Consider the following 26180-nt stretch of genomic DNA (forward strand, 5'->3'; position numbering starts at 1 on the left):
AAACGACGTATCATCGTTTACAACAATTTATATGAATAAATTTGTTGCAATCAGTGGATTCAGTTATAGAAACTAAGAAAATCTGCACACAGCAAATGTCAAGTTCGAGCTTTTCAAACCAATTTGCACTATTGACCAATTAAGTGGTTAAGAAGTTATCATTGTAGCTGTGTAGCACCAACTAGTTTTATATAAACTACTGCTGGAATATAAAACAGATTAACCCCTTAAACTCTTGATTTTCACACAAATTGTCTGTTTTAAACACTTTATACCAATATTTTTGGCAGAAATTTACAATTTCTCACCAACTTTCCAATTACCTAAAATATCTTTGGGAACTTTGGGTTCTCCAGTTGAATTTAAAGTTAAATTTAATGAGCCAATGATTCATCCAGCAGAGTTAAAGAAGCTAAATGATGAATCAAACAAATCAAGAGGGTTCATTGATCATACAGTTTTTAGGTGCAATTTTATTGTTTTTTGGTTTTGTAGAGTAGTAGAGGCACTACTGGAACAATACAAACATGGACCCACATTTCATCCCAGATCTTTATAAGAAATATTTTTTTCAATCTTTCTCCTGCTAAGAGGTCAACGAAAAAGTTTTGCAGTCCATCTCCTTTTTTAATTTATTTTTTGGTTAGAGACTGAACTAGCTAGCTTGCTCACTGCCAAGTTGTAGCAAGCCAATCTGTTAACGGCTAGGTAGCATCTAAGCAGTTAGCTCCCTAACGAGCCTCTTAAATGGTCACAATGTCACCAAGCCTTCATACATTTTTAAGGATAAATGGATGAAAAATTGAGATGGCTGCTAGCTGCTAACTTGATAATTTGGTTGAAAATATATTCTAACTGTTTCAGACTCAACACACAAATACAGTTGGAGGTAAAAGAAGAAGAACAGATCATTTCAGAGTGAAAGAAGAAAAGCAGAAGAAGAACGCTGGCGGCTGACAAACGCCTTGAATGCACAAACGAAGCATCATCATGTCACATGACCTTCAGCAGCGAGGTGTTTAAAAACTAGCCGCGGCTATTCTCAGGGTGGGCGGGGCTAAAGTGAACTTACTTGTATAATCACCTGACCGTGACATCATCTCCACACTTCGCATTGACTTTCTAACTCTCTCAGGGCTCACGGCATGCTAGCATGCAGCCAATCACGTCCCAGACCCCACCCCCTCCCAGGTGCATCGCCGTGCTTAGCCGAAGCAGGTAAGTACTGGCTGCGGATAAAGCTGGATGATTAAAAAAAAGGAAGTGGATAAAAGTGCATCTGTCTTATTACCGAATGACACATGAGGCCGTTTAGGTTCAGCTGAACCTGGCAGAGGGAAAGAGTCCTGGTGGCTGTCAGGTGGCACTGCGGGAAATAACATGTTTGGTTTTATAGAAAGAAAAAAAATATGAGAGTAAAAGTGGTGAAAGTATGAAAACAAGTTTAAAAAGAAGCTTGTGAAGAAGAAGTTGGGTTCGACCTGTTTGGACTGAAAGCTGAATACAAATAGTTTCAATTTCAAACCAAATTACAGTCGGTTTTTAGCCCAAATAACACTTGTTGTTCCTGACCAGCAGCAAGTGAGCAAAGTTGAGCAAATGACTGTAACGGATGCCGTGGTGCGTTTATGTCTTTAACTTTCAGAGTTCTGTGTGATTAATGTGTCCAAAATGACAAAATTTAAAAAACTTGTGATGCAATTTACAACTCTGATTCTACAATCAATAAACTGCTGATGTTCGTGTTGTTTTTTGTACAGATTTTAGGTATAAACGTGACGCTACAGATCTTGTCCTGACTCTTAAATGATGACCCCGTGTTTAGATATTACTAAACCGTTTTCCAAATTTAATTTTTAAGAAGAAAATTCTGTCTTTCATATGAATCTGTTTTTCCAGTCGGTCGAACCCTCTGATGTACGTGCAATGTCAAACTGTCTCTGCAGCCCTGAGTGGGAAGAAACCAAAGTGTGAAGGTAGAGAGAGAGAGAGTGTGTGTGTTTGTGCGTGTAGGAAAGAAGAAGAAGAAGAAATAATCACCAAAAGAAGTGCGTGGTGCTCCAGGGAAACCTGGGTTTTTGAACAGAGCAGGGAGTCGCGGCTGCGTCCGGTTGTGCAAAGCTGCGGACGAGTCGACACATTACAGTAAATCAAACCGTTCACACTGTTAGTCTGAATGTTTAAAATGATTTATTAAAGTGCAAACTTGTGTTGTTTTGTGAATTAATCTCTCACTGATCATTTAAGAACTTTACAGTTTAATACTCATTTTTTAAAATTTCAACTCCTTTATAATATAATATATAATATGGGCTATCAGACTCAGTACAGTCTTGAAGAGGAGAGTCTTTGCTTTAAAACGAGGTGTTACATTAATATGTCCACGTATGAAATGAAAATATGGAAAATAACCTAAGAATTTTTATTTGCATATTGCTTTTCTTTTTATGTTTAATCAGTTTAATCTTTTTGTGATTTTTCTCGCACAAAACTGCAGTTTAAAGAATCGCTTTCACCTCTGATATCAGGTGATATTTGTTGATACTGATTATGAAGCTGTTTGGTGCAGAAAAACAAAACCAACATGATAAAAACATGAAGTTATGTGAAATATTTTGGTCTGAACTTGAGGTTTGAGATGTTTCTGCAGATTGAACACGAGTGTACAAACCTGCAACAAATGCTACCTGATCAGGTTCAATAACACTGAATGTAAATATTAAAAAAAAAAAAAAATCACAAATCTTACCCGGACGAGGCGGGAACAGAGTGTGAGGTCCGAGTGGTTTCTGAAAAACACAAAATATTGACGTCATGCTCACAAAGAAAAATAAACTAAAATACAAATGATTAAAATAAATATAACATAATAAAAGAAGAGAAAAGAGAGGTTATGTAACTCTTTGGATACATTTACAATATTTGAATCAATCGATTTTTAGATTTTGGATCAATATTTGATCAGTTCGGGAGCTGCGCTGCAGTATTCTGAGGGGCGATGTGATATTTAGGGAAATCTTGCAAAGTGAATAACAAACTTGCTGCTTTGTTTCTGAAACGTTTAAATTTATTGTCATTTACTTTCTTCTATATATTTATATGGAAGTCTGTGGCTGCCAAAATTAAAAGTAACCATTTGTGTCACATCATGTGTGACAAACTCAAACTTTACTCCCGTATCTGTTTTTATTGTTTGTTGTTGTGTGTTAATCACTTTGTAACAGCGGCTTTGAAAAATGATATAAAAATAACCAAATTTATTATTGTTGTTATAAAGTTGCAGAAATGACAAAATACAACACGCAAACTAAACTTCAAAATTAAATTTAAAACTTTTAAATTATGTTAAATTTGAGCTTTTAGCTGGTAATGAAAAAGAAAAATTTTAATAATAGAAGGATTGTTTTATTTATATTTATAATTTTATTTTTATTTAAAAAATACCTTATTTGAATATTATTTATTTTATCTTAAATTAAAAAATTGTATTTCATCATACAAGTGCACACAAATGCAAATGGATTAACTTTAATATTGGCAGCCAAAGACTTCCATATCTTCAGACTGAACATGATCCTGTGAACACACTGAAATATGCTGAAGGTGATAAATCAGCCCGTGAAACAGGAAGTGTGTTCAGCATCTTAGTGTCTGGCGGAGTGTGCAAACCTCGACCTTTAACCTCATTAACAACACACACATCAACCCGCACGTCCCACCGGGAGGCGAATGTCATACAACATACATGTGCTGAAAGCGTAGAACATGCAGAGAGGCCCACAGGAAGCCAAGCATGACAGGAATGTATGTGCAGTCATGTTTCTGCGAGAGTTTTTATTTTATGATACGGAGGACGAGGGTCATATTTCAAAAGTAATGTCAAAATGTTTTGAGAAAAGTAAAGGAATATTTTGATACACAGACCTGATATTTTGAGAATAAAAAAAATGTGATATTTCAAGAAAAAGTCTTGTAATATTTTAATAAAAAAACATCTTGTGATATTTAAAGAATGAAGTCATACTAGTTTCAGAATAAAGTGGAAATATTTTGAGAGAAAAGCCAATGTAAACCAATTGTAAAGTTTCTCTTCATCACATAATAAACATATCATGAAATGAACATGATCATATGAAAATAATCCCACAAGATTAAAAAAAACTAGATGGTGAACAAAATGTACATACGTGTTATGTAAGCTCATGATTAATCATAAAAAAAAATCAATATCTTGTTGAAAATGACTCATAAAGTTTATATTCACTTATAAAACATGTTGACAGGCAGCAGGTTACGTACCATCGGCTTTGCCAGAGGATTTCGCAGCTTGTATGGCTTCTGTGCATTTTTATCTGTGAAGTCCAGAAGAAATTGAGGAAAATCAACCCAGGAAACATGTGGCAGGAACATAGGAACCAGACATTGAGACTGAAACTCTTAAAACTCTGAGCCAAATCTAAAAAAAATGACGCCAGTAATGGAGCTTACTTACTTTTTAGCTACTGAGTACAAAAACACATTTATCTCATGATTACAAGAACTTTATCCTGATATCTTGAGATAGTCATCACAAGACCTTTTTGTGTGAGATTAAACCAATTTGGTTGGAAAAATATCTTTGAAACCACTCAGATTTACTTTAGTGTTGAATAAAACTGGTTCCTTACTGCCCATGTTGGTGTTATGGATGACTGGTTTGCTCCATGTGCCGCTGCGGTCGTCCTTGTTGGAGCGGACGCCAAACTCATACGCCGTGTTGGGTTTCAGGTTGTCAATGACTGTGTCGCTGGTCGGGCAGGTCTGGTAGATCCACTTCCTGTTCCTCTCCCTGTAGCGGATGGTGTAGAACCTGAAGGCCAGGACAGAAGTTAGAGGCTTTAAAAAACAGCAGTGAAAATAATGATTTGTGGTGTTCCTCAGGGCTCTATTCTCGGTCCTTTATATTTTCAGTTTACATGCTAATATGAGCTTTTCCTCTGTTTACATTCACAAACAGTTCCTCCTACATAAACAATAAAAATAAAATGGCACATTTCAAATCTGACGCCCCTATTTGTAAGGGTTTGGTTACGTTTAGGCACAAAAACTATTTGTTTAAAGCTGTAATAACTGATTTTTTGTCCACTTGGAGGCAGCAGAACCATCTGTAAACACAACATCTGACATATCATCAGCATATAATACCAAAACTAGGAGTTAAAAGACGTTAAAAACCTTTGTAGAGCTGCAAAGATGGAAGGTAAGAATTCTCTTATGAGTGACGCGTTTGAACTATTGTTTATACAGAAATACTGATATCTAAAGCTTTTATTGTGCACAAGCTTGAAAATGACAAATATGAAATAAAATGTCCTGTTAGTCTTTCTCTTGATAGACCAGATCCTGGTTTACTATCAAAAAGTCTAAAATAGTCGAGGTAATACTAAACTACATTTACAAAGGTACAAACATGGTAAAGATGTACGTTTGTTCCCTATTTAAGTTTCAGTTCTCTTTTTCTGTTTTGTTTTATAAGAACTCCTGTTACAAAATTAGTAACTGTTGGCACAGTGATATTTGGATCTTAAAATATTTTACACCAGTGGACTTGTAAGTCTTTGTGCTTTCAAAATATGTGTAGTTCATCAAGGTTGAGTCAGGGGTTCATCTGGAATAATGGAACAATCCCAAACTTGTATTTTTGCTGCTGGCTTGTTAAGAAGAGTATGATTCCAAGAAAAACATCAGTCGTTTCAACAAATGTTTCAAGTGACAAAGAGCTCTCTCAGGAGCAAAGGTTGAAGTTGGGTGACGTTATTTTAGAGCCACAAAATCATGGATGGATGGGCCAACAGTGGACCGCCTCGTTTTCAGTTTCCAACCGACTGTCAGAGTTGGGTTTTTTCAACCACGACCACATTCATTCCCTAAACCGAGTCATTTGAAACCAAACTATGATCTTTCTCTCACTCTAACCAGCCTAAACAAACCTTAACCGTAGCAGTGTCCGATCAGAAAACACACACACACAATTACAAAATCAGTATTTTGTCATTTAATTTGTAGTACTTCTTCTGGTGTTTTGTGGAATTGTCCAATATCAATGTTCATGTCTGATGATAGAGTTGATTACATCACAAAAGGTCTCTGACGCTGCTTAATGGCCCCAAAACTGAAGACTGTTTCTGGTCTGTTTCAAAGCCTGTTCGGCTGGCCCTCACACAAAATGATTAGTCCAAATTTCCCTTCAAAGGCGACAAGAAAACGCCTTCGTACGGTTCGGTGATTTCGGCGCCTTGCTAACACTAAGCCCTCGCTCTGCAGGCTAACAGGACCCCAAGGTCTCGGTGTGACCTCATCATGGAAACAACTTCTCCCGTTAGCTGCCGTTAATCCTGGCGGACAGATCCCGACACTGTCAGCCGATCTCCACTTTCACTCCCTCATGTCGTGTTTTTTCATGAAAAATCAGAGGCAGCAGCCAAACACACAGAAGGAACTGACATTAGCGTTTAATAAGATGCCCAGAGTGGCAGAGGACTCCTGGGTCAACCTTTCCGACACCTTTTCCAACTTGTTTGACAGAGGAGGAAAAAGAAATGTCATACTGAAGGCAGGAGAACGTGAGAGATGACGGAAAAGTGCGTCCGGTCGGTCGGTGTAATATCACTCAACACATACAGACGATTCAAACACCTGCGCTGGAAAACACAACAGCAGCAAAAATACAGAAATATATTTCAACTGCGTGTCTCCCAGCAGAATGATTCATCTTCCTGATTGGCTGAAGGCTCGGCTGGTTCATGTGAAATGTCGCTAAGTAGTAATAAACAGGTTCTTTCTTTCTTATTACGGGACATCACACCTAAATTTGACCCCCTAAACATGCTCAAAAACTCACCAAATTTGGCACGCACATCAGGTCTGGTGAAAAATTTGATAAAATGTAAAAATTAAACCCTATAGTGCCAAAATGTGCTTTTTAGGGCCACCTATGTAACTAAAATGGCCGCCACGGCCCGTAGGAATGTCATATAGAGATCAAACCAAAACTCAATTATTCGTCTCATCAAGACCTACAAATCATACACTGACACCCCTGACCTAAATCCAACAGGAAGTCCGCAATCTCAATTTCAAAATAAGACTTTCACCCAATTTTGCGACCAACGCTGCTTGCAGCTTTAATTACAATTGTATTTTATATTTTCATCACTAGCAGACATTAAGGCGCACAGATCACGTAATTCTGAGATCTTTTCTCATAATTACGACATGACATAATTATGATATATAGAACCAAATTATTATCATTAATCATGTAATTGTGAGTTCATATATATTAATTATTATTAATTAATTATAAAATTATTTTTTAGTTCAAGTGTGATCTGCAAATTATATAATTACAAGTACTTTTCTCATAATTATGACTTCTTGTAATTATGTCATATGGATGATGTAATTATGAAATTATATTGGGATTATTAAATATGTATTACATAATCAATATGTTTCTCATATATAGATGATTAATTCATAATTAGATCTTTGATCTTTGGCGGTTCTCACCCGTCCTCGAGACATTCGTTCATGATGTTCCCTTCGTACGGCGTCTTCAGGTAGTTTCCCCAGGACAGCAGCACCGCCGTCGGGCTGACGGAGCCGATCACCAGGTGGAGCGGCTTCTCCAGGTTCACCTTCCCTGTAGACACAGGTGAGTACAGGGTGAGACTTCCTGCCGACCGGCGCAGCGGTACAAACCTGACAGGAAAGTGGTCATCGTACCTGTGCAGTGCTTCTTCACGTCGTTGGCTGGGATTGGCTGGACGGCCACCAGGTACTTGGGTTCTGCGTCTAAGACATGAAATAAAGAGTCTCTTTGTTTATTTATCCAAATAAAATTGTGGTTTTATGTAAAAGTTTTCTCTCAGTCATGCTTCTGTTTTTAATTTGGGAATATTTGATGGTTTGTTTTTGTCTGTGGATGAACATTTCCCTTCCAGTAGCTCAGGGGAAATATGTAGAAAATGATTTGAAGAAGAAGAAAACAGGGCGTTTTCTAGTTAAATGGTGCTTCTTCTCTATCTTTCCAGTAACAGCAAGAAAACAAAACAAAAAAGAAGTCGAATTGGATTTTAATATTTTATAAAATGAAGAGTTTAAGGAGTTAATGCAGACTTTTAGCAAATTAGTTTTTATTGTCGTGTTTCATGGTGACGTGTTTTTTAGGGTAAAATACCTGCTTTTACTATTAATCTCTATGAAAACTCTCTGCTGCTGCCTTTACATGCAGCACAGCTTGCATTGTTACTGCTGGGTGGCAGAAACATGTGAGGAATGCTGGACTTTGTTATGGAAAAGAGCTACGAAGAGGAAGATGATGATGATGATGATGATGATGATGTCATGGCGGGTTTTTTTGTTCGCCCATTAAAACAACCCCCCCAGAGCAGCAGAGAGTCGGACAGAAAGCAGACGCACACATGTGAACGGTTACCGAAAGAAAAAAAAAAAAACTCTCTCAACATGTGAAAACACTCACAGCTGAAACATTTTTTTATAAAAATGAATCTTATTTCTGCTCAGAGAGGAGCTATTTGATGTTTATGTTTTAGGTTTCATAAGAAACTAAAGCCCCGCCCACCTCCAAACACACCTGAGCCACTGAAAAAAAACAACAACAAGATGTTTTAATCAATGAAAAATCCAAGTTTTCTTTTTATATTTACTCTTGAAATGTTTTTTTCTGTCTGAATTTACTCATTAAATCTTCCTCATGCTCATGTTTACACCTTAAAGAAGCATTTCATTCATTATCTTGACCATTAACGTCGTGTTCTTTCCTCTAAAACATCCAATTTTGGCTTTTTTGTGTTTTTTTTATTAACTTGATATTAAAGAGCTGTGAGTGTGCTGCTGCTGTTTTAGAGTTGAAGTATATATTTTTTTATTCCTTCAACGCAAAATAACTTTTTCAAATGACGTGATTTTAAGACACAACTGTGGACCAGATCTGACTTTCTTCAACATATTTACCCATAACAGGTGGAAACATGCTGCCCCCCCCCCCCCCACCTCATGACCTCATCAATCACCTGTGTGAGTCATTATTTGTCTGCGGTCACGGTAAAAGGTCGTCTATTCTCTCCGTCACGTTTTCTTTTCTTCTGTTCATCTCAGCCTGCTGAGAACTTTAGTGATGAAGGAAATTCTTGTTTTCTGTAACAATCTGTATTCAGTACTCAACATTTATTTGTTTTTCTGGAAGCAGCAACACGCTTCATTTATGGAGAAACAAATTTTGGCTAAATCCATCCGATGGTTTATTTTACACATTATTCACTTAATTCTCCTTGTTTTTTCCGTTTTTCTTCCTGTAAAACATTTTGTAACTTATAACTTTTGTATTCTGTTTTAAATTATGTATATGATGTGACACATTTAAATCATCTTAATCATCTTTCATTTAACTGTTTCTGTGACTCTGGTGAATCAATCATTGGCTCATGTTTGATGATTTAATTTAACTAAACTTCATTTTTAAATTGGTAAAAAAAAATGGCTAATTTCCACCAAAAATGTTGGTGTATAAAAACAGAATACTTATTGTAAAAAATGATCTTTCTTATTGAATGTTTCTGTTTCTTATTTTTATAAATCTCTGGCAGCTACAGACCAGTGTTTTTAAAGGATGTCTGAATTTCCCAGCTGCACTTGAACACAGCACAACAAATGCTGCCAAACAGCAAAATATGGTACAAAGCTGATGTTTTTCTACTCTTCGTAGAAAAGTCTTCAGGCTCTCACAGTTGATACAACTTGAGGAAAACATCCAAAAGAGAAGTGGGAAGCGGTGACCTGTCCACCAAACTCCAGTGTGTCATGTGGCTTAAAAAACCCAAAACCCAAAAACCACCGTCAGTGTGGGATTTACAGAGTCAACACTGCGGTCACTGCTGATGGATGATTCTCCACTGAGGGCTTTTAAACCAGGAAGGTAAACAAAACCTCAAGTGAGTAAAAAGAGCTCTGACACCACAGCCCCGCCCACACGTTTGATTGACAGGTGACCTCAGGGCAGAGACAGCGGAGATGACAGATCAGCGACAAAAATGGAGATTAAATTAAACGTCTCTCAGTGGAGCTCAAACTATTCATAATGTTTATCTTCTGGATTTAATTTCCACCACTGAGTGGAGAGTAAAGGCAGCACGGAAGTCCCAGATGTCTGATTTCCATGCAGCACTTAAAAGCGTGTTACTTTCCCAGCAGCACTTGAATGCAACATGTTGCTTAAAAGCAAAAAGACAAAGAATAAACATCTGACTTATAAACAAACAAAGAAAACAGAAGATATTCGGGTTGTTGGTGATCTGCCCAACAAATTTTGACATTTTTTTTTTTAAACACGAAGTTGATGTTGTAACCACCGGGAGCCCAAAGACACTTCAACATGCTGACGGTGGAGTCGGGCTGAACTGCTCTACCAAGAATCTTCCACCAAACTTCAGCCAAATTTGTACAGTTTTAAACATAATACAAAGCCCCAGTGTTTTTAAAGGATGTCCGACTCTCCCAGCAGCACATGAACACAGCACGTCACAAGCTTCCAAAAGGGAAAAATGATGGAAAACCCAAATCTGAATTATCAATCGCTGGTGATCTGTCCACCAGATTTCAGCCAAATTTGGAGACTCAGTATCTTACCGTCGTACGGTACGTCATCAGGAAGAAAGCATAAAAAAGCTAGTTCACAACATGAAGGAAAGCAGAAGACCAAACTTCAGCCACATTTTTAAGTTTTTAACACAAAGCTCCACTGATTCCCGTCATGCAGCTCAAACTTCCTGCAATAATTTATCTCAAAAGGTGTCGACGGACGTATTTCAGCAGGTTTTTCTTTTACTCTCTTTTTAGTGGCCGATGATACGCTTCTTCACACGCCGTCACACCGTCGTAACTTTCACTTATTTTTGTCGCGATGGGATAAAAATTCCTGGCTGAGCTTCAGAAAAGGGATCAGAGCCACCTGCTGCTGCAAGAGAGAGAGAGTCTCAAAGCTTCTCCAAGCGTCTCATGTTCGGGTTTTCCCCAAAGTATAAAACTCCCTGTTTCCCACGAGTACCAAGGTTTCATGGAGGGAGGGGTGTGAATGAAAATCCCCCACAACAGAGAGATGTTTTAAAAATGAAAAATCTTCTTTTGCTGCATCAGTTCTTTTATACTGCTGTTAAAGTTTTCTGTCAGTCTCCTGAAAGATGACATGTGGGAAGCTTTAAAGCTCTAATATGTAATTATTCCACATTAAAATGTCTAAAAACAACTAGACCTGTGTTATATATGTTGTTGAGTTGTGTATTTTCAAACTCAGAGAAATCTGTAATTTAATCAAAGTAACGGACCGTTTCATTTGGTCGCCTGTCGATGGCGTCATACCTCCTCTACCAAAGAGTAAACACGCACCAGATGCATACGGCGGCGCTACAATGGCGTCTACCAAAGAGTAACTTACACACATACAAGATAATACATCGGTGTTGTGGTTGTTCCACACAAACTGTTATAAATGGACTTTAATTCAGTTTTAAGCCACATTTTCATGATAAATTTAGGTGGTTTTTAACTATATCTTTTAGCCGGAAGAAGGATTTTAGTCATTGGACGTCTGGATCTTAAGTTATCAGAGAAATAAACTGGACAAACGTTAGCAGCAGCTCGGCTAACAGCCCCTCCAGGAAGTTCGGTGGGCACCAAACATCGTCGGAGAAATATTGATTTTTTTAAGTTAAAACAGCTTTAATTAGTATTTTAACGATTTTAATCTAATCTTCACACCGTCATCACACTCCGTCTTTTGTTATTGTTTTGAATGAGACCGCTAGCGGCTGAAATTACATATTGTGCGTTTAAGTTTAGTGTAAAATTGTGCAATTGTGAGAAAAATGCCTTTCCAAATAATATATTTTTCATAAAACTGTTTTATTTTTACAACCCTTATACTAACAGACGACAAACTCAAAACTTCACCTGATTTAACTGAAATAAACTTAAATAACTTTTATCCAATGAAGAGTTTCATTTGCTCATCAAACACTGCAGAGTTTCATAACTAAATTTAAATTTAATTTAACTTTAAATCAACTTAACTTCAGTTTGAGCCTCTGAAAAGGTCCGGATATACGTTAATACCTTTTATTCGTAAGTAGTATTTTCAAAAATCTAAAAATATTGCTGGATTTTATGTCCTTGATACACTGTAAATGTCAGTTGCTAGCTTTATTTTTAAAATTATGTAATTTTATGTAGAAAAAGTAAAAAATATTGATTTTTGAGGCTTCAAAACAAAACAATAAACTACATTGCTGAGAAGTATGGCAGCCTAGAGCGGACACGGAAGAAAATTAGTAAGAAATAATAAATAATAAATAACTTAATATTGGTTATCTAACATAAAAACTGTAATTATTGTGCAAATAGTAGTTTTGTGACTAGAAAACAAAACTCTGATAATTAGTAAACATATTTGGCCTCCTCAGGCTTCCGTAGACGCTCTTCTTACCCATCTCGGTCTCGTAGGGTTTCCCGTTCTCGGGCAGCTGGATGAACTGTTTGGAGAACATGCTGCTGCCGTAACCCAGAATATAACCCTCCAGCTTCACGTCCGGACTCGGACGCACAAATTTCATCACAATGGTGTCGCCGGTGGCGTTGATCCGAACCTTCATGTTCTGCCGCCGCACTGCGGAGAGAAAAAGAAGAGGGGAGGGTTAGAGGAAGGAGAAGAAAAACATATTATGCCAAAATGACGACGTTTCTAAGTGAAAATTTACAGCTTTTGGGTCAAAATTATGATACTAAGCCACAAATATGAGATACTGGGTCAGAATTTATATATTTTTTTTTCAAGTTAAAATTTGCACTTTTTTACTCAAAGTCACGAGATACCACATCAATATTTTGATGATTTAAGTCAAAATTAGACTTTTTCAGTTCAAACTATGATACTGAGTCAAAACATTTAAGTTTTTAAAAATTAAAATTACACAATTTAACATTTACACAGTAAAAAGTTATGAAACCTTCAGTAGAATGAAGTAAGACGCGTAATTATGAGATACCAGCCAAAGAAACAATGTCGCAATTTAGAATTTTAAAGTCAAAATTAGTAGATACTACGTCAGAAATCGCTCGTTATATTATCCATTGTGTCAAATCTTCATCTGAAAAGTAACTAAAGCTGTCAAATAAATGTAGTGGAGTAGAAAGTACAATATTTCCCTCTGAGATGTAGAAAGTAGCATCACATGGAAATACTCAAGTAAAGTACAAATACCTCAAAACTGTACTTAAGTACAGTATTTGGGTAAATGTACTTTTCACCATCTTTGATTACTGAGACCTACAATATTGATGTCTGACTGACATTTTACTTAAAACTACAATTCCCACAATGCAGCTGGTCCTGTCTCTCATTAGTCCAATCAGCATCGGAGTATAAACGTAAAGTCACGTCCTCCTCTGTCGTTGGTTTTTGTGCCTGTACGTCATCAGAGCCTCCAGTCGTAATAAACAGAAACAGCTTTATAGTTCCTGAGGAAACTCTTTGAGAAACCGAAACATTCTGTACTTGTTAAAGTTTTAAAAGCCGACCGTGACGCTGGGTTGAACCCGGAGGTTCAGGTCGAACACGTTCATTAACTGTTTGTCCGGACAGCCTCGAGGGAAATCTCGAAAACACATAAAGAACAAAGATAAGGAGAGTTTGAGCATGAAATTAAATCAAAGCGTGGTTCCTCCAGAGGAACAGTGTGTCCCTTCAGACTGAATCCTCTGTAACTTGAGTTTAACTTATACTTTAAGAACACATGTAGACTTCAAAGTCGAGTGCGGAAACATCAGAAACTCTTTTTTACTGCAGCTAATAAGCTTTTTTTTATGCTGAGTCGAGTGTTTCAGCTGCTACAAACCTGTGATAAAGGAAAACAGGAGTTTATGAAGCCACATGAAGGAGCTGCGATCGTCTCCTCGCTCGCATTTTAGGATTTAACACAAAACGAACTGCAGATGAACTCTTAACAGCTTCATCCTGTTAATGAAACAGGTTGTTGTTGACGTGGAAAATGACAGAAAAAGTGTTTTTTAGCTTAAAAGTTGAGTTTAAGAGACTTTTTTATATATATTTACATGAGATATTGTCAAGTATTCTCATTATTACATAATTTGTTGTGCACAAATGGTACTTTTTGGACTTTTAAAGTGAATTAGATATCAATTTAACATTTATTTTCTAAAATCTTGGAAAAAAAATAGTTGAAAATCTTAAATGAAAGTTTGAATATTTTGTTTTCTGATGAGCCAGAGAAATCTGAACTCCTTAAAACTGAAATAAACGAAGAAATCTTAACTTTCCACCAAATTTCATTGAACTTTTCTCACTTTTTACCAGCAGCAGGTCGACAGGCGCTTCGAGTTCTTAAAGGACTTCTGGTCTTTTTTTCCAGTTTAAGCCTATATTCTCATTAATCTTGTGTACACAAGTTGTTTTCTTATCTATTTGATGCTCACATGGCAAAAAAATATCATCCTTTGGGCCTTCTGGGTCTCCGTAGAAGAGTGATTTAAAGTGAATTAACATTTATTTTCTAAAATCTTAGACAAAACTAGTTAAATGTCTTGAATTGAGCGACATTTCCCTTTAAAAGGAGCAAGCAGGGGGATCAACAGGTTGAAAGATAAACTCCATCGCAGGAACATTTTTCTGCTGCTGAACTGTTGTTTTAGCTGATTGACTCTCTGCGCCGCCGCGGGCTGCTGCACAGCGAAACAATCAGGTGTAATTAGGCGTTCAGGATCCGAACACGTCGACAGAGCTGCAAGGAACAGCATGTGCCTGGATTGTGTTTTTGGGGAGGCCTGTATTTTCCGAGAGCCGTACATCCGTCTTCGGCCCGTCCAGGTTTTCTTTGGGATGTTTATTTAGCAGATTGCGCTGGCGTCCTGCAGATGAGTGTGGGAAAAGCCTACGGAGAGGTCGACATGCTGGACATGTGGAATCATGCAGCTCATTCTTGGCAACACCGCTCAAGCCTGTCGGAGGCTTTCCAACAGCAGCTGATTGAGTGGAGGGGATAAAACCCGACATGAAAGACATCAGACTGCTTTCTGTTGAAGTTGCTCCACACCAGAAAAAAAAACCTGTTTAACATAAAGGAAAATCCTGCTTCCTAACAGCAGAGATAACATCTCACTCCGCTGTTTCAGGCTGACAGCTGCTCAGTTTCCTCAGACTGACAACGTACAGGAGTCCGTTCATTCATTCTCACTGTCAAAACAGTCCAGTGATTCTCATTTATCCTCAGAACTTAAGGATGTGCCAAAGTACTACAACAAAAAAGAGCCAAAAACTACACAGAAAAATTACAACTCCAAAAAGTATCAACAAGAACCAAAACATAAATGACAAAACACACAAGGAACCATAAAAGCAACCAAAAAGAGTACAACAAAGTACCATAAAGTATCAAAGGTAAGAGACAGAAACCTTTAAGTACCACTATGTACTACAAAGAACTGTAAACTGTATTATAAAACCCAAAAATTACCACCAAGAATGTACAACAAAATACCAGAAAAATATCACAAAGAACCACAAAGAGACAAATGATATGACAAAGAATGAAAGAAAAACACTTCTAACAATTAAATGTACCATAAAAAGTACTTCATAGTACTACAACAAAAAGAACCAAGAATATACACTACCATGAAAACACAATAGAGTACAACAAATACCACAAAGAACCACCAAAGTACCAACAAGGCCAAAACATAAACCGCTGTACCACAAAAACTCAAAAGGAAGAAACATTAAAGTACTTCAAGCGTGTTTTACCCAGAACTGAAAACTGTGAATCACACAAAGAATCAAAAGGTACCAAAACATCCAGAGTAAGTACACAAACGTACAACAGTATCAGAAAAAAACACAAACTGTCAATCAAAATATTACAAGAAACTACTACAAATATTGAAAGTAATACATGAAACCATGTACAACAATCTGCTATAAAAGTACAACAAAGTACCATAAAATACTACTAAGAATCACCCATAAAGTGTATAACGAGGTACCAGAAAGCATCACTGAGTACTACAAAGAACTATCAACTGTACAATAAAATATGACTTAATATGTGCTGTTAAGTATTAAAAGTTAACAAGGGAGTACCACAAAGGCGCTAACAAGTACCTAACATTACATTATGTGTTTAGCTAGCTTCAGCTAGTTTTCGTTAGCTAACAATAAAGTTACGTCATGTAAAGTCATCAATGTTAAAACTTTGTGAATGTTTTCAAATCTTGTTAAATAAAGTTTTTTTTAGGAAATAAAAGGCAGCTAACTGATAAAAATACTAAAGTAAACGTTCATCAGAGCGCAGGAGGAGCTGTGGCGCCTACAAAACATTAAAATTAACATTAGCAGATATTTCACAGATTTTAATGACTTTATTTAGCGCCACCTTGAGGACAAACTTTATATTTTTATCTGCACTGCTGGTGAGGCTGTAACGACCTCTGCAGCCTATATGGGGGCTTTATTTAGCCTCTTTATTGATTTCTCAGCCTTATTGACGATAACAGATAACTCGATAATTAGTCCCGGCCCGACTGTTAATGACTGGAATCACCTGCTTCAGTTGGAATAAAAGCTGCAGACTGGATGTGTTTCTGTGGCTGTAAACACGTTTCTCTTCTGACCTCAGACTGTAAAACACAGCGATGGAAACCAAACTTTCCTCCCTGATACAGCAGAGCTGCTTTCATCTCTGGACTAATGAGCTTCTGCTGGTTTTACTGGTTTCAATGGGTTTTTTTTTAATCATTTTTGGGGAAGGAAATCACCTTCAAAAGAAACTGTAATCACCATGGAAAATACCTTCTTACTTCCAAACTTTCCTGCTTTAATTAAAACGACGGATGTATAAAGAGAACTGGATACAGCGCCGGAGGCGGAGCCACATTCATTCATATAAAAGTTGCTCAGCACGCCTCACCAGAGACTTCCGCCAGACAAGCCAGCTAACGTCCGGTTTAGCCGTCCGGCTAACTTGAATCAGGATAAAACAATTCAACCATGCAGCTCTTGACAGAATGGATCAAATTCTGACAGTGAAACAAAATGTTTTGCAGGTTTTGATGCTCAAAATAATGAAACCACGTTTACAGCTGCTCCTTTTTCCATAATTGTTTGCAGGAAAAATACTTTTTGGGCCCCAAAGTTGTAATTACACAGTTTGGCCACTTTGTCAAATTGGCTTCAAAGCCTGGCGCGCTTCGTGGGGGGCGTGGTCAAAACAAAGAGCAGGAGGTGATTTAGCATCGCCTGTTGGTCAAATCAGAAAAGAAAACTCTTACTTAATTCTTAAAAAAGGCCAGGTGATGCTGCTTGTTAGTTCTTTCTTCTTTTTCCTGTAAAGCACTTTATATTATACATTTCTATATAAATAAAGTTTGTTATTATTAAGTTGGAATAACATAATGCCAAAATGTCTCGAAAACTGACAGAAAGCAAACAAGTTATAAAAAGTTGAGGTGATTTAGCGCCCCACGTAGGTCAACTGTAAAACTTTTTAGCTTCTAAATGACTGGAGGGAAAAAAGGCTAAAATGCGACTCTGTTTGAGCTAAATGCTAACATGCTGATGTTTAGCATCTTAATGTAGCATGTTAGCTTGCGTATGGCGCCGGAAGAAAAGTCAGAGGATCACTGAAAGTCAGTACAGACCAAAACATCTCAACGCACTTCAACATGTAGTCAGCATCAACTTCCATAAAAACTGGAGTTCTGTGGAAGTTTATGACTGACAGAAATACTGTAACGATCGATCTGTCGACACAGAACGTCGTCTGAGAGCGACTGAGGAAACAACCACGAAGCTAATCAATGATCTGAACTCGTGAATTGGAAGTTTGTGCTTCCAGTTTTTATTCAGACTTGAACTGGAAGTAGAAGAAGCCACACAGAGCTCAATAAAGTTTTTCATTTAAGACTTAAACTGTGAAAAAAAAAGTGATGAGTGTAACAGCTGGGAACGCTCCCGGTGACGTGTGTTAAACATAAATTATTGTTAACGCTCAAAATGTTAAATCTGACAAAACTTGGTTTGCTCTTAAAGCTTTTACTACTCCAATTAAACTTTTGCTCACCCACTAGTCACTAATAAACTTCCATATAGAGGGACGAACCCCAAAACACATAAAAGTGAGAGTTGGACTCAATGGTCTCTTGCTCTTTTCTCTCTCTCTGTTGTTTTTGGTCTTTCGCCCGGTGAGGTAACGTTCACATCAGACCACCGTGACACTTTTCCTCTCTGACGGAGGGGATTTTAACGTCTTACATAACTCTCAATGAGGCAGAAAAATCACAGGTTATATCATGAAGTAGCCCCGCCCCCCCCCGCCCCCCCTCCCCTCAGGGCGAGCTACACCTGCCCGCTCGACCGACCGAACGTCCTGCAGAGAACGACGTCAAACTGGATCCAAATCCACTATAACACACACGCGTCCAAACAAAAAGGTTGAGTGAAAAGCTCCAAATGCATCAGAAACGGTAACGTTTGTGCAGACTCAGCCAAAACGTTCTCACAAGAGCAGAAAACACCGACGACACGATCAGACAAACACCTGAACACAACAGCTGCACACTTCATTCAAACACTGTATGGAAGATTATCCATGACACACACACACATACACATACACACACACACACACACACACACACACACACACACACACACAAAAACAAACTGCAAAAATAATCACCTCATACTCACAATATGAGAAAATAAATACATCTAAAGACACATTTATGCACTTTTCCAAACAGAACAGCCTTGAAAATACTGATTTTTTCCAGTTTTTGTCAAATGCAACATGCAAAAGAATCATTCAGTAAACTAACTCACATTTAACTAACATGCTCTCTGTTGTTTTGCACATTTATCATGTTTATTTCTCAGTTGTTGTCCTCTTTATTCTGCATATTTGAGTCTTGTTTTCCCTTTTATTTCAATCTTACAGTGAATCTTTCCCATTTATTTCCATTTTACCTCCTTCATTGACTCTTTTATTTCCACACTTTTAACTGCTGATTTTTTGCACCATTACCAGATTTATTTCCAAACTGGTATCCTGCTTATTCCTCACCTTCCCAGTTATTCCAGTATTATAACATCAACACTGACACCATGTTTCTGTCTCTACTGTTACTCGATTTATTTCCCATTTCACCAGTTTATTTCCATTTTTTGCACATTTACCACGATTCTTTTCATTTTGTTGTTATCCCTTTTAATGTTTCTTTTTCTTATTTCAACCCTGATTCCTACTTTTAAGCAATTTATGCTGTTTTTTGCTGTTTCACCCATTTATTTCCACCCTTTTATCCTTTTGATTTTTGCACATGTAGCATATTTTTTCCTACTATTTATTTACCTCATTTACTCCAAACTCTCACTCTGCTTATTCCTGTTATTATCCCTTTATTTTCCACTTTTGTTATAACCCTGGAATCATGTCCCATTTACTTCCACCTCATTCATTTTTTTAACCATGGATGTTTTTTTATTCCCTGCTTGTTCTTGCTTTGTTATAACTCTGGTTGCATGTTTGTTTCCCCACTTTTAGCAAAGTTATGTCCCATTTTTTTCCCCAATTTATCCTCCCACTTTACCCATTTACTTCCACACTGTTCATTTTTGCACATTTACAGTTGTTCTTATTTTGTTACCCTGCTTGCATTTAGTTTAACACTGGTTTGTTTTCATGCTTTTAGCAAAGTTATGTCCTCATGTTCTCCTGTCCTGTTGATTTCTGCACATGTACCTTGTTTATTTCCCTCCATGCTCGTCTTTGTTACCAGCTGTCTTCCCTACTTTACGTCTATATCTCATATAAATCACAGCTCTTCATGCTGTTTGGTGCACTTGCCTCTGATCCCCTGCGCAGGGATGCCGCAGAGCAGAATCGTGCCTCCGAGCAGCAGGAGGAGGACTCGGAGGAGGGGAGCGATGCCCGCCATGACCTCTACAGATCTTCAGCTTCCAGGAGACGAGGACGGACGAAGAGGAGGATGATGATGATGAGGAGGAGGATGATGAGGAGCGACCAGGAGCTGGACAACTTCACTAAGCGTCTCTCCCTGCAGGCGTCGGGTCAGTCTTAGGACTTGTTCAGCTGTCAGGCGTCCTCGGTGTGGAGAGGAGGACCAACGAAACGCCAGCATCTATAGCCTCCGCAGGTGGGCGTGGCCTGCGTGACATCACTAACCCCCAGCATACTGTACACTCCCTCCTCCTCGCTCTCCCCTCCCTTTTTTTTCTCTTTGGACCTCAAACATGATTTTTTTTTTTCCTCTTTTACTCTCCCTCCTGTTTTTTTCATCATGCCCTCCTCTCCTCCTCTCTCACCACTCCTCCCATTTCTTCTTAATGTGTTGTTTTCCAGTCGGCTTTGGCTGTTTGCCTCTTTATAACTCAGTGGGTTCGCAGCAGTGCTGTGGAGGAAAATATAAAGAGGATGAACTGATCAGAAGACAGAAATATAAATCAGTAAACAGACGTGATCTCTTTAGTTTCTCCGTTCTTTGATGTTTAAACTCTGAACAAACAAACATCCTGAAGTCTGTTGCAGGTCCAGTTTGTCCTGAAGGTGGCGCTAGAAGAAAGGTTCACTCTCTGGAGAGCAGGAAACCTGTGCACATAGTTTACACATTACTGGAATGAAAAGTTGCTCCGCAGTAGACCGACTCATTAATCAGCTGACATCATCCATTACATGCAACAACATGCGGAGCTGTAATGATTATTAATCGATTAGCTGATCGAAGGAGAGAGATTCTGCATTTGATCATCAGGAAATCATTTATCATCAGCTTCTCAAAGGTGAAACAGTAACTTGTTCACTATTATTTGGACAATTTATAGATAAAAATGATTCATTGTGAAATAATCTGCCGATGAATATATATATATATATATATAAAGAAAACTGAATAACAGGTTATCATTTGATGTATTTCTTCAATATATCATACATGTTTCAGACAGTGTTTAAGTTCAGTTTAGTGTTAGTTTGTGTGTGCTGTGTCTATTCTAAACTTAGTTCTTTGCTGTGTAAGATGAGGCAGTTGTGTGTCTAACAGTTAACTTTATTCTGTTATACCTTTACCTGAGCCAGTGATAAGATAAACTGTAGTTATGTAGATGTTTATGTGTAAAACTGATCAGCTTTAGAGGATAGTGTGGTTTGTCCTTAATTTAATATAGTAGTAATGTTATTTTGTGATGCTACTTGGTGCTTATGTACTGTCATATATGGTCGTGAAGAAAGTCTGTTCCTAGGTTAGTTTAACTTTTGACTTATGTTTCTATCTGAGGGTTGCTGACCTGTAAGGTTAGTAAACAGATGTCTGAAATTCTGTACGAGTAGTATTTAAGGGACTGGTTAACCTTTCAGACAAAGAAAAGATAGCTAGGTGGTATCTTTGTCTCCAGAACTATGATGCTTTATACTTCTGATTGTATTATTTGATTAAATTATTTCATAACCTGACAATGCTCTCTTTGTGTGTTTATTGAGTGATCAGCAATTTCCCCCATTACATTACGTAGATTAAAACTGATATTCATTCTGATTTAAATTCGTCCATTTTTAGGGCTGAAACTAAGAATTATTTTCATTATCGATAAATCGTTTGTTTGGTTTATAAAACATCAGAAAGTGAGGAAGAGTTCAAGCTGACGTCTTTCAAAACTCAAAGATATTCAGTTCAGAGGAGCTGCAACCAGAGAATTTTCATAAAAAATGACTTATTGATTATCTAAATAGTTAATCGACTATTTGTTGCATCTCTGGACTGTACATACTGACAAAACAGAGTTTATGCAGCAGTTTAATGTATGACGACATGTTATATTTTCATCATTATTACTGAAATTAATTTGACAGCAGGAGTTTTGGCTGCAGCTGTTTGTTGTTCAGCAGCAGCTGGAGGAATGAGAGGAATGTAAATCAGCGCTGCTGCTTTCACACTAAAACACTCAACAAATTACCGAGACGACGGTCTGTCGGCAGGACGTCTGTTCACACTCACACACACTGTGATCGGTGTGTTTGGATCACTGAGGTCTGCTCCACGTGCTCGCACACAAAAAAAAAAAAAAAAAAAAAAAAAAAAAAGCTGCTGAAATCAGAGCGAGCGTCCCTGGCGGAGCAGAGCATGATGGGAAGAATGAAGCAGACCCACCCACTCATCGCATCACAACACATCCGCCTGCTTCACACGTGCATGCTGGGAACAGCCGCAGAGCCAAAAACTGCTGACATGTTTTCTCCGTGTCGGAGGGAAGTTCTGAACACAGTGATGAAGAAGAGGAGGAGGAGGAGGAGGAGGAGGAGGAGGAGGAGGAGGGGAAACCCGGACACTTGACTCTCCGTTTGTGAACGCAGCTCATCCAACACGTGCCGTCACATGCGACAGGACGGAGGGAAGATGCGTCGCTGCCAGCAGGTGATGCACAGACATTAAAGGAAGAAGAGGCGGGAAAGTGATGACAGACACTCACCAGGCAAACATCTGCAACCTCAAAGTTTTATTCCTCATACTTAAAGTTGCATTTTACTAAAGGAGGTTCCCAGTGTTCCCAGTGTTCCCAGTGTGTTAAACCAGCAGCAGTCAGGTGTCTGTAATCATTCCTCCTGTTCATACTGGATATTAAAAGATCCTTCAAATGTGCTTTCAATGGAAGTGATGGAGGATAAAACAGTCATTTAAAAGTCTGTGTGAAGCTTCAGCAGTCTGAGTTCGTCATATCAAGTGGATATCTGACACATTTACAGTCTTTGTGTTTCCCTGTTGAACTGCAGGTGGAAGTATAGAAACAAAAAGAGGAACTTTGGCACTAAAAAGACTGTAACGTTGAAAGATATCTACTTGATTTGACTCGTTTGGACGCTGAAGCTTCATATTAGCTTCAGATAAACTTCCATTGTAAGGTCATTATGAAGGGATCTTCTAATGGTCAGTGTGAACAGGAGGAATGATTACAGCAAGAAAAACAGATTTAATGTTCATTTGATGACTGACTGTTGGTTTAAGACCGTTTGAAAAAGTGTGAACTCGTCCTTTAATACGTTCGTCTTGACAATACGTTCCTGTGCAGGAGATAATCTGAGAAAAGAGTTTCACTGACGAGGCAGTTTGAAACAAAATGAAATCATCAAAGTGAAGAAGTCGATCAGATTTTGTTGCTTTTGAAGTGTGAAAGTTTCAGCTTTAAACCGGCAATAAAGAGTCTGACAGCTGCAAAACAAGCTTCAACACGCCGCTCGCCAGAGTCAACACTTCTTGAGCCTCTCAGGCTGTAAAAGTTCACTCCTCTTTTCTTCTTCTCTCCTTCTTCCCCCCCCCTCCCCCCCTTCACGTCTGCGTTCATGAAGCTTGTTGTTGTGGCGAGCAGCAGCGTTTACGCTTCGTCCCGTAAACCTTAACCGCTCACACATCAAATGGCGGCGAGGCTCGATGGGCTCAGACTAATTTAGGGGGCCTTTATTACAGCGTCAACTCTCAGCCCGAGGCTCCTTCAGCACTCTGCCAATTAGGCTAACGAGGTGCTGTTATCCTACGGCAAATTAAGAATCAACAAGTCAATTTTCCAATTAAGACTCAAGTTTAACGGAAAACAAATAGATTTTTTTTTAAACACAAGTCTGGTTCCATTATCACTACTACTACTATTATTACTACCACCACTATTAGCACTAATAATGATAATAAAAACTTTGTTCCACTCAAGTTACGACATGAAAATATTGAACTCTTATGTTACCCAAAAAACATAAAAATAAACAAAAACAGTTAAAGTAAGCACCTTTAACAGAAAGTGGTACATGTTCTGCACAGGTTTATACAGACTAATAAACATACTACTGCTAACAATATTCATATTACTACTAATGGGGTATTTTGCTTTATATACATGACAAAAATATCACATTTAATATCTGAACTACAGAATTATCTCGTTTATTGACTTCTGCTGCTGGATAAGAAAAAATAAGCCAAAAACAGTCAATGACTGCAGTTATTTTAGCTAATAAGCTAACAGTTTAGCTTTTTGTTGTTCTATGGCTTATTAAGACTAAACTGTGAACATTCACTTTGCTTTATTTGTGTTGTTTTTATGTTGAGTTGTTTGAACCCTTACGTTACCCAAAAACAGATAATGTACTGAATGAACAGATGTTAGCGGTTAGCTCACTGTTAGCAATCAAGTTCGAACAAATACAACTAACCAACATATCACAGAAGTCTAAACTATGTTGTAGATTTACAGATGTTATATTTTATAGATTATTTCCCCCTTGTTTGAATGCAGTAAAACCAGTGTCAGCTCTTTCTTTTATTTTCCTTTTTTTTCCTAAAGTCAAACAAAGTCAGACAGATTCAGGATTTTGCTCAAACTGAAGCATCGAACCATTAAAATTCACGTCATGTCTGTTAGATCACAGAGTGACTCAGCAAAGGAAATTAGCTTGTTGTCGTGAAATACTCGGTGCTGAAGCTTTGTGACCAACTTTGAGAGGCTAATTGAAGCTACCATGGCTACCAAGCTAACTGGTAACATACTACCACTAGCTAGCTGCAAGCTAGCCACTGCCAGTTAGCAAGCTAGTTAGCAACTGTGCTAACGGTGACTCGGTTGCTAACGGGACAATATGCTTTAACTGCATTAGCAAGCAACAATAACTTCACATTGATAAAGATTTATTTAGACTTGATCTCCACTGTGATAGATCAGTGCAGTATGACATCATCAGGGTTTTTAACAGTTTTTATGACAGAAAATTTATTAGAATAATTGTTTTAGTCTTTTCTTAAAGCAAAAATATGAAATATTTGCTGGTTTCAGCTTCTCAGAAGTGAGAATTAGAAGCTTTTGTTTGTCATACATGATAACAAACTGAATATCTTTTCTAATGTGTTTTGGACAGTTGTTCGGACAAAAGACATTTAAAGACCAATCTCACCCAATGGCGTACAAACAATACAGGTCTACACTTTAAAAATACATGCAATAAGTACACTGCATTTTCTACATATTTGCATGTCATTTAACACCGTTGGTTAGGTTTAGGGAAAGATGATGGTTGGGTTAAGATACTAAAATACGCTGCAAATGTTAAAAATGCTTCTACTCACGGTGAAAATTTCAGGTTGGTGGTCTCAAACAGTGCTCCAATATTTACTGACACTTCACAGAAAATAATTGTCAGTTGCAGCTCCACTAACCACGACTACCGACTCACGAGGACGGCTGTATTTTTTAGTGTACAGTGTCTTTTATTGTGAAGGCCTGTGTGTTTTATTGTGAAGGATTGAGCTGGCAGCTTTCAGTCTGCAGAGACGCTGGAAACAAACTGCTGCTGGCGCTCGAATAACAGCTGCTTTGTTTCAGTCTGTTCATGCTAAAAAAAGGAAAATCTGCTGGAGGTGTGAATGTTTGTGAGTTTTACTCTGCTGGGCTGCAGAACGCGGTAAACACCTTTCTGTTTTTTTATTTAGAGGGTTGTTTTACCCCCCTGAGAACATGTGAGGTGACCTGATACACTTCTTTCACCATCTGCCAGAGGTGGAAGAAGCACTCAGATCCTTTACTGCAGTAAAAGTACATAAGTATTATGAGCTTGATGTAGTTAAAGTATTGCAGTAAAAGTACATAAGTATTATGAGCTTGATGTAGTTAAAGTATTGCAGTAAAAGTACATAAGTATTATGAGCTTGATGTAGTTAAAGTATTGCAGTAAAAGTAGTGGTTTGGTCCCTCTGACTGATATATTATTATATATGACATCATTAGATTATTAATAGTGAAGCATCAGTGTTAGAGCAGCATGTTACTGTTGTAGCTGCTGGAGGTGGAGCTAGTTTACACTACTTTATATACAGTTAGCTAGTTTAGTCCAGTGGTTCCCAACCTAGGGGTCGGGCCCCTCCAAAGGGTCAGCAGATAAATCTGAGGGGTGGTGAGATGATTAATGGGAGAGGAAAGAAGAAAAAACAAAGTTCTGATACACAAATCTGTTTTCAGTTTTTGGACTTTTTCTCTAATCTTTGATTTTTGCTGAAATATTGGA

At 37.9% G+C, this 26180-nt stretch overlaps 2 protein-coding genes across 15 annotated transcripts in view; both read right to left on the minus strand.

The window, feature by feature from the left end:
- Nucleotides 1-20418, minus strand: part of abi3bpb (ABI family, member 3 (NESH) binding protein b) — a 38755-nt gene extending 18337 nt beyond the window's left edge. For 7 of the 14 annotated variants that reach the window (XM_042404230.1, XM_042404229.1, XM_042404227.1 and 4 more), the window contains exons 1-9: nucleotides 19974-20418; nucleotides 12542-12721; nucleotides 7768-7836; nucleotides 7552-7684; nucleotides 4668-4849; nucleotides 4300-4352; nucleotides 2750-2789; nucleotides 2041-2121; nucleotides 1292-1366 (exon numbers count right to left, since the gene is read on the minus strand). In XM_042404230.1, coding sequence (XP_042260164.1) covers nucleotides 1292-1366; nucleotides 2041-2121; nucleotides 2750-2789; nucleotides 4300-4352; nucleotides 4668-4849; nucleotides 7552-7684; nucleotides 7768-7836; nucleotides 12542-12721; nucleotides 19974-20064 — 904 coding nt within the window. In that variant the 5' untranslated portion in view covers nucleotides 20065-20418. The remainder of the gene's footprint in view (nucleotides 1-1291; nucleotides 1367-2040; nucleotides 2122-2749; nucleotides 2790-4299; nucleotides 4353-4667; nucleotides 4850-7551; nucleotides 7685-7767; nucleotides 7837-12541; nucleotides 12722-19973) is intronic. The other 7 variants (XM_042404234.1, XM_042404233.1, XM_042404231.1 and 4 more) reach the window with 2 other exon arrangements.
- LOC121891678 (protein NLRC3-like) overlaps nucleotides 1-26180 on the minus strand; it is a 1105688-nt gene that overhangs the window by 153160 nt on the left and 926348 nt on the right. The gene's annotated exons all lie outside the window — the stretch shown is intronic.

The sequence above is a fragment of the Thunnus maccoyii genome, chromosome 24 (assembly GCF_910596095.1).
Source record: "Thunnus maccoyii chromosome 24, fThuMac1.1, whole genome shotgun sequence".
NCBI lineage: Eukaryota > Metazoa > Chordata > Actinopteri > Scombriformes > Scombridae > Thunnus > Thunnus maccoyii.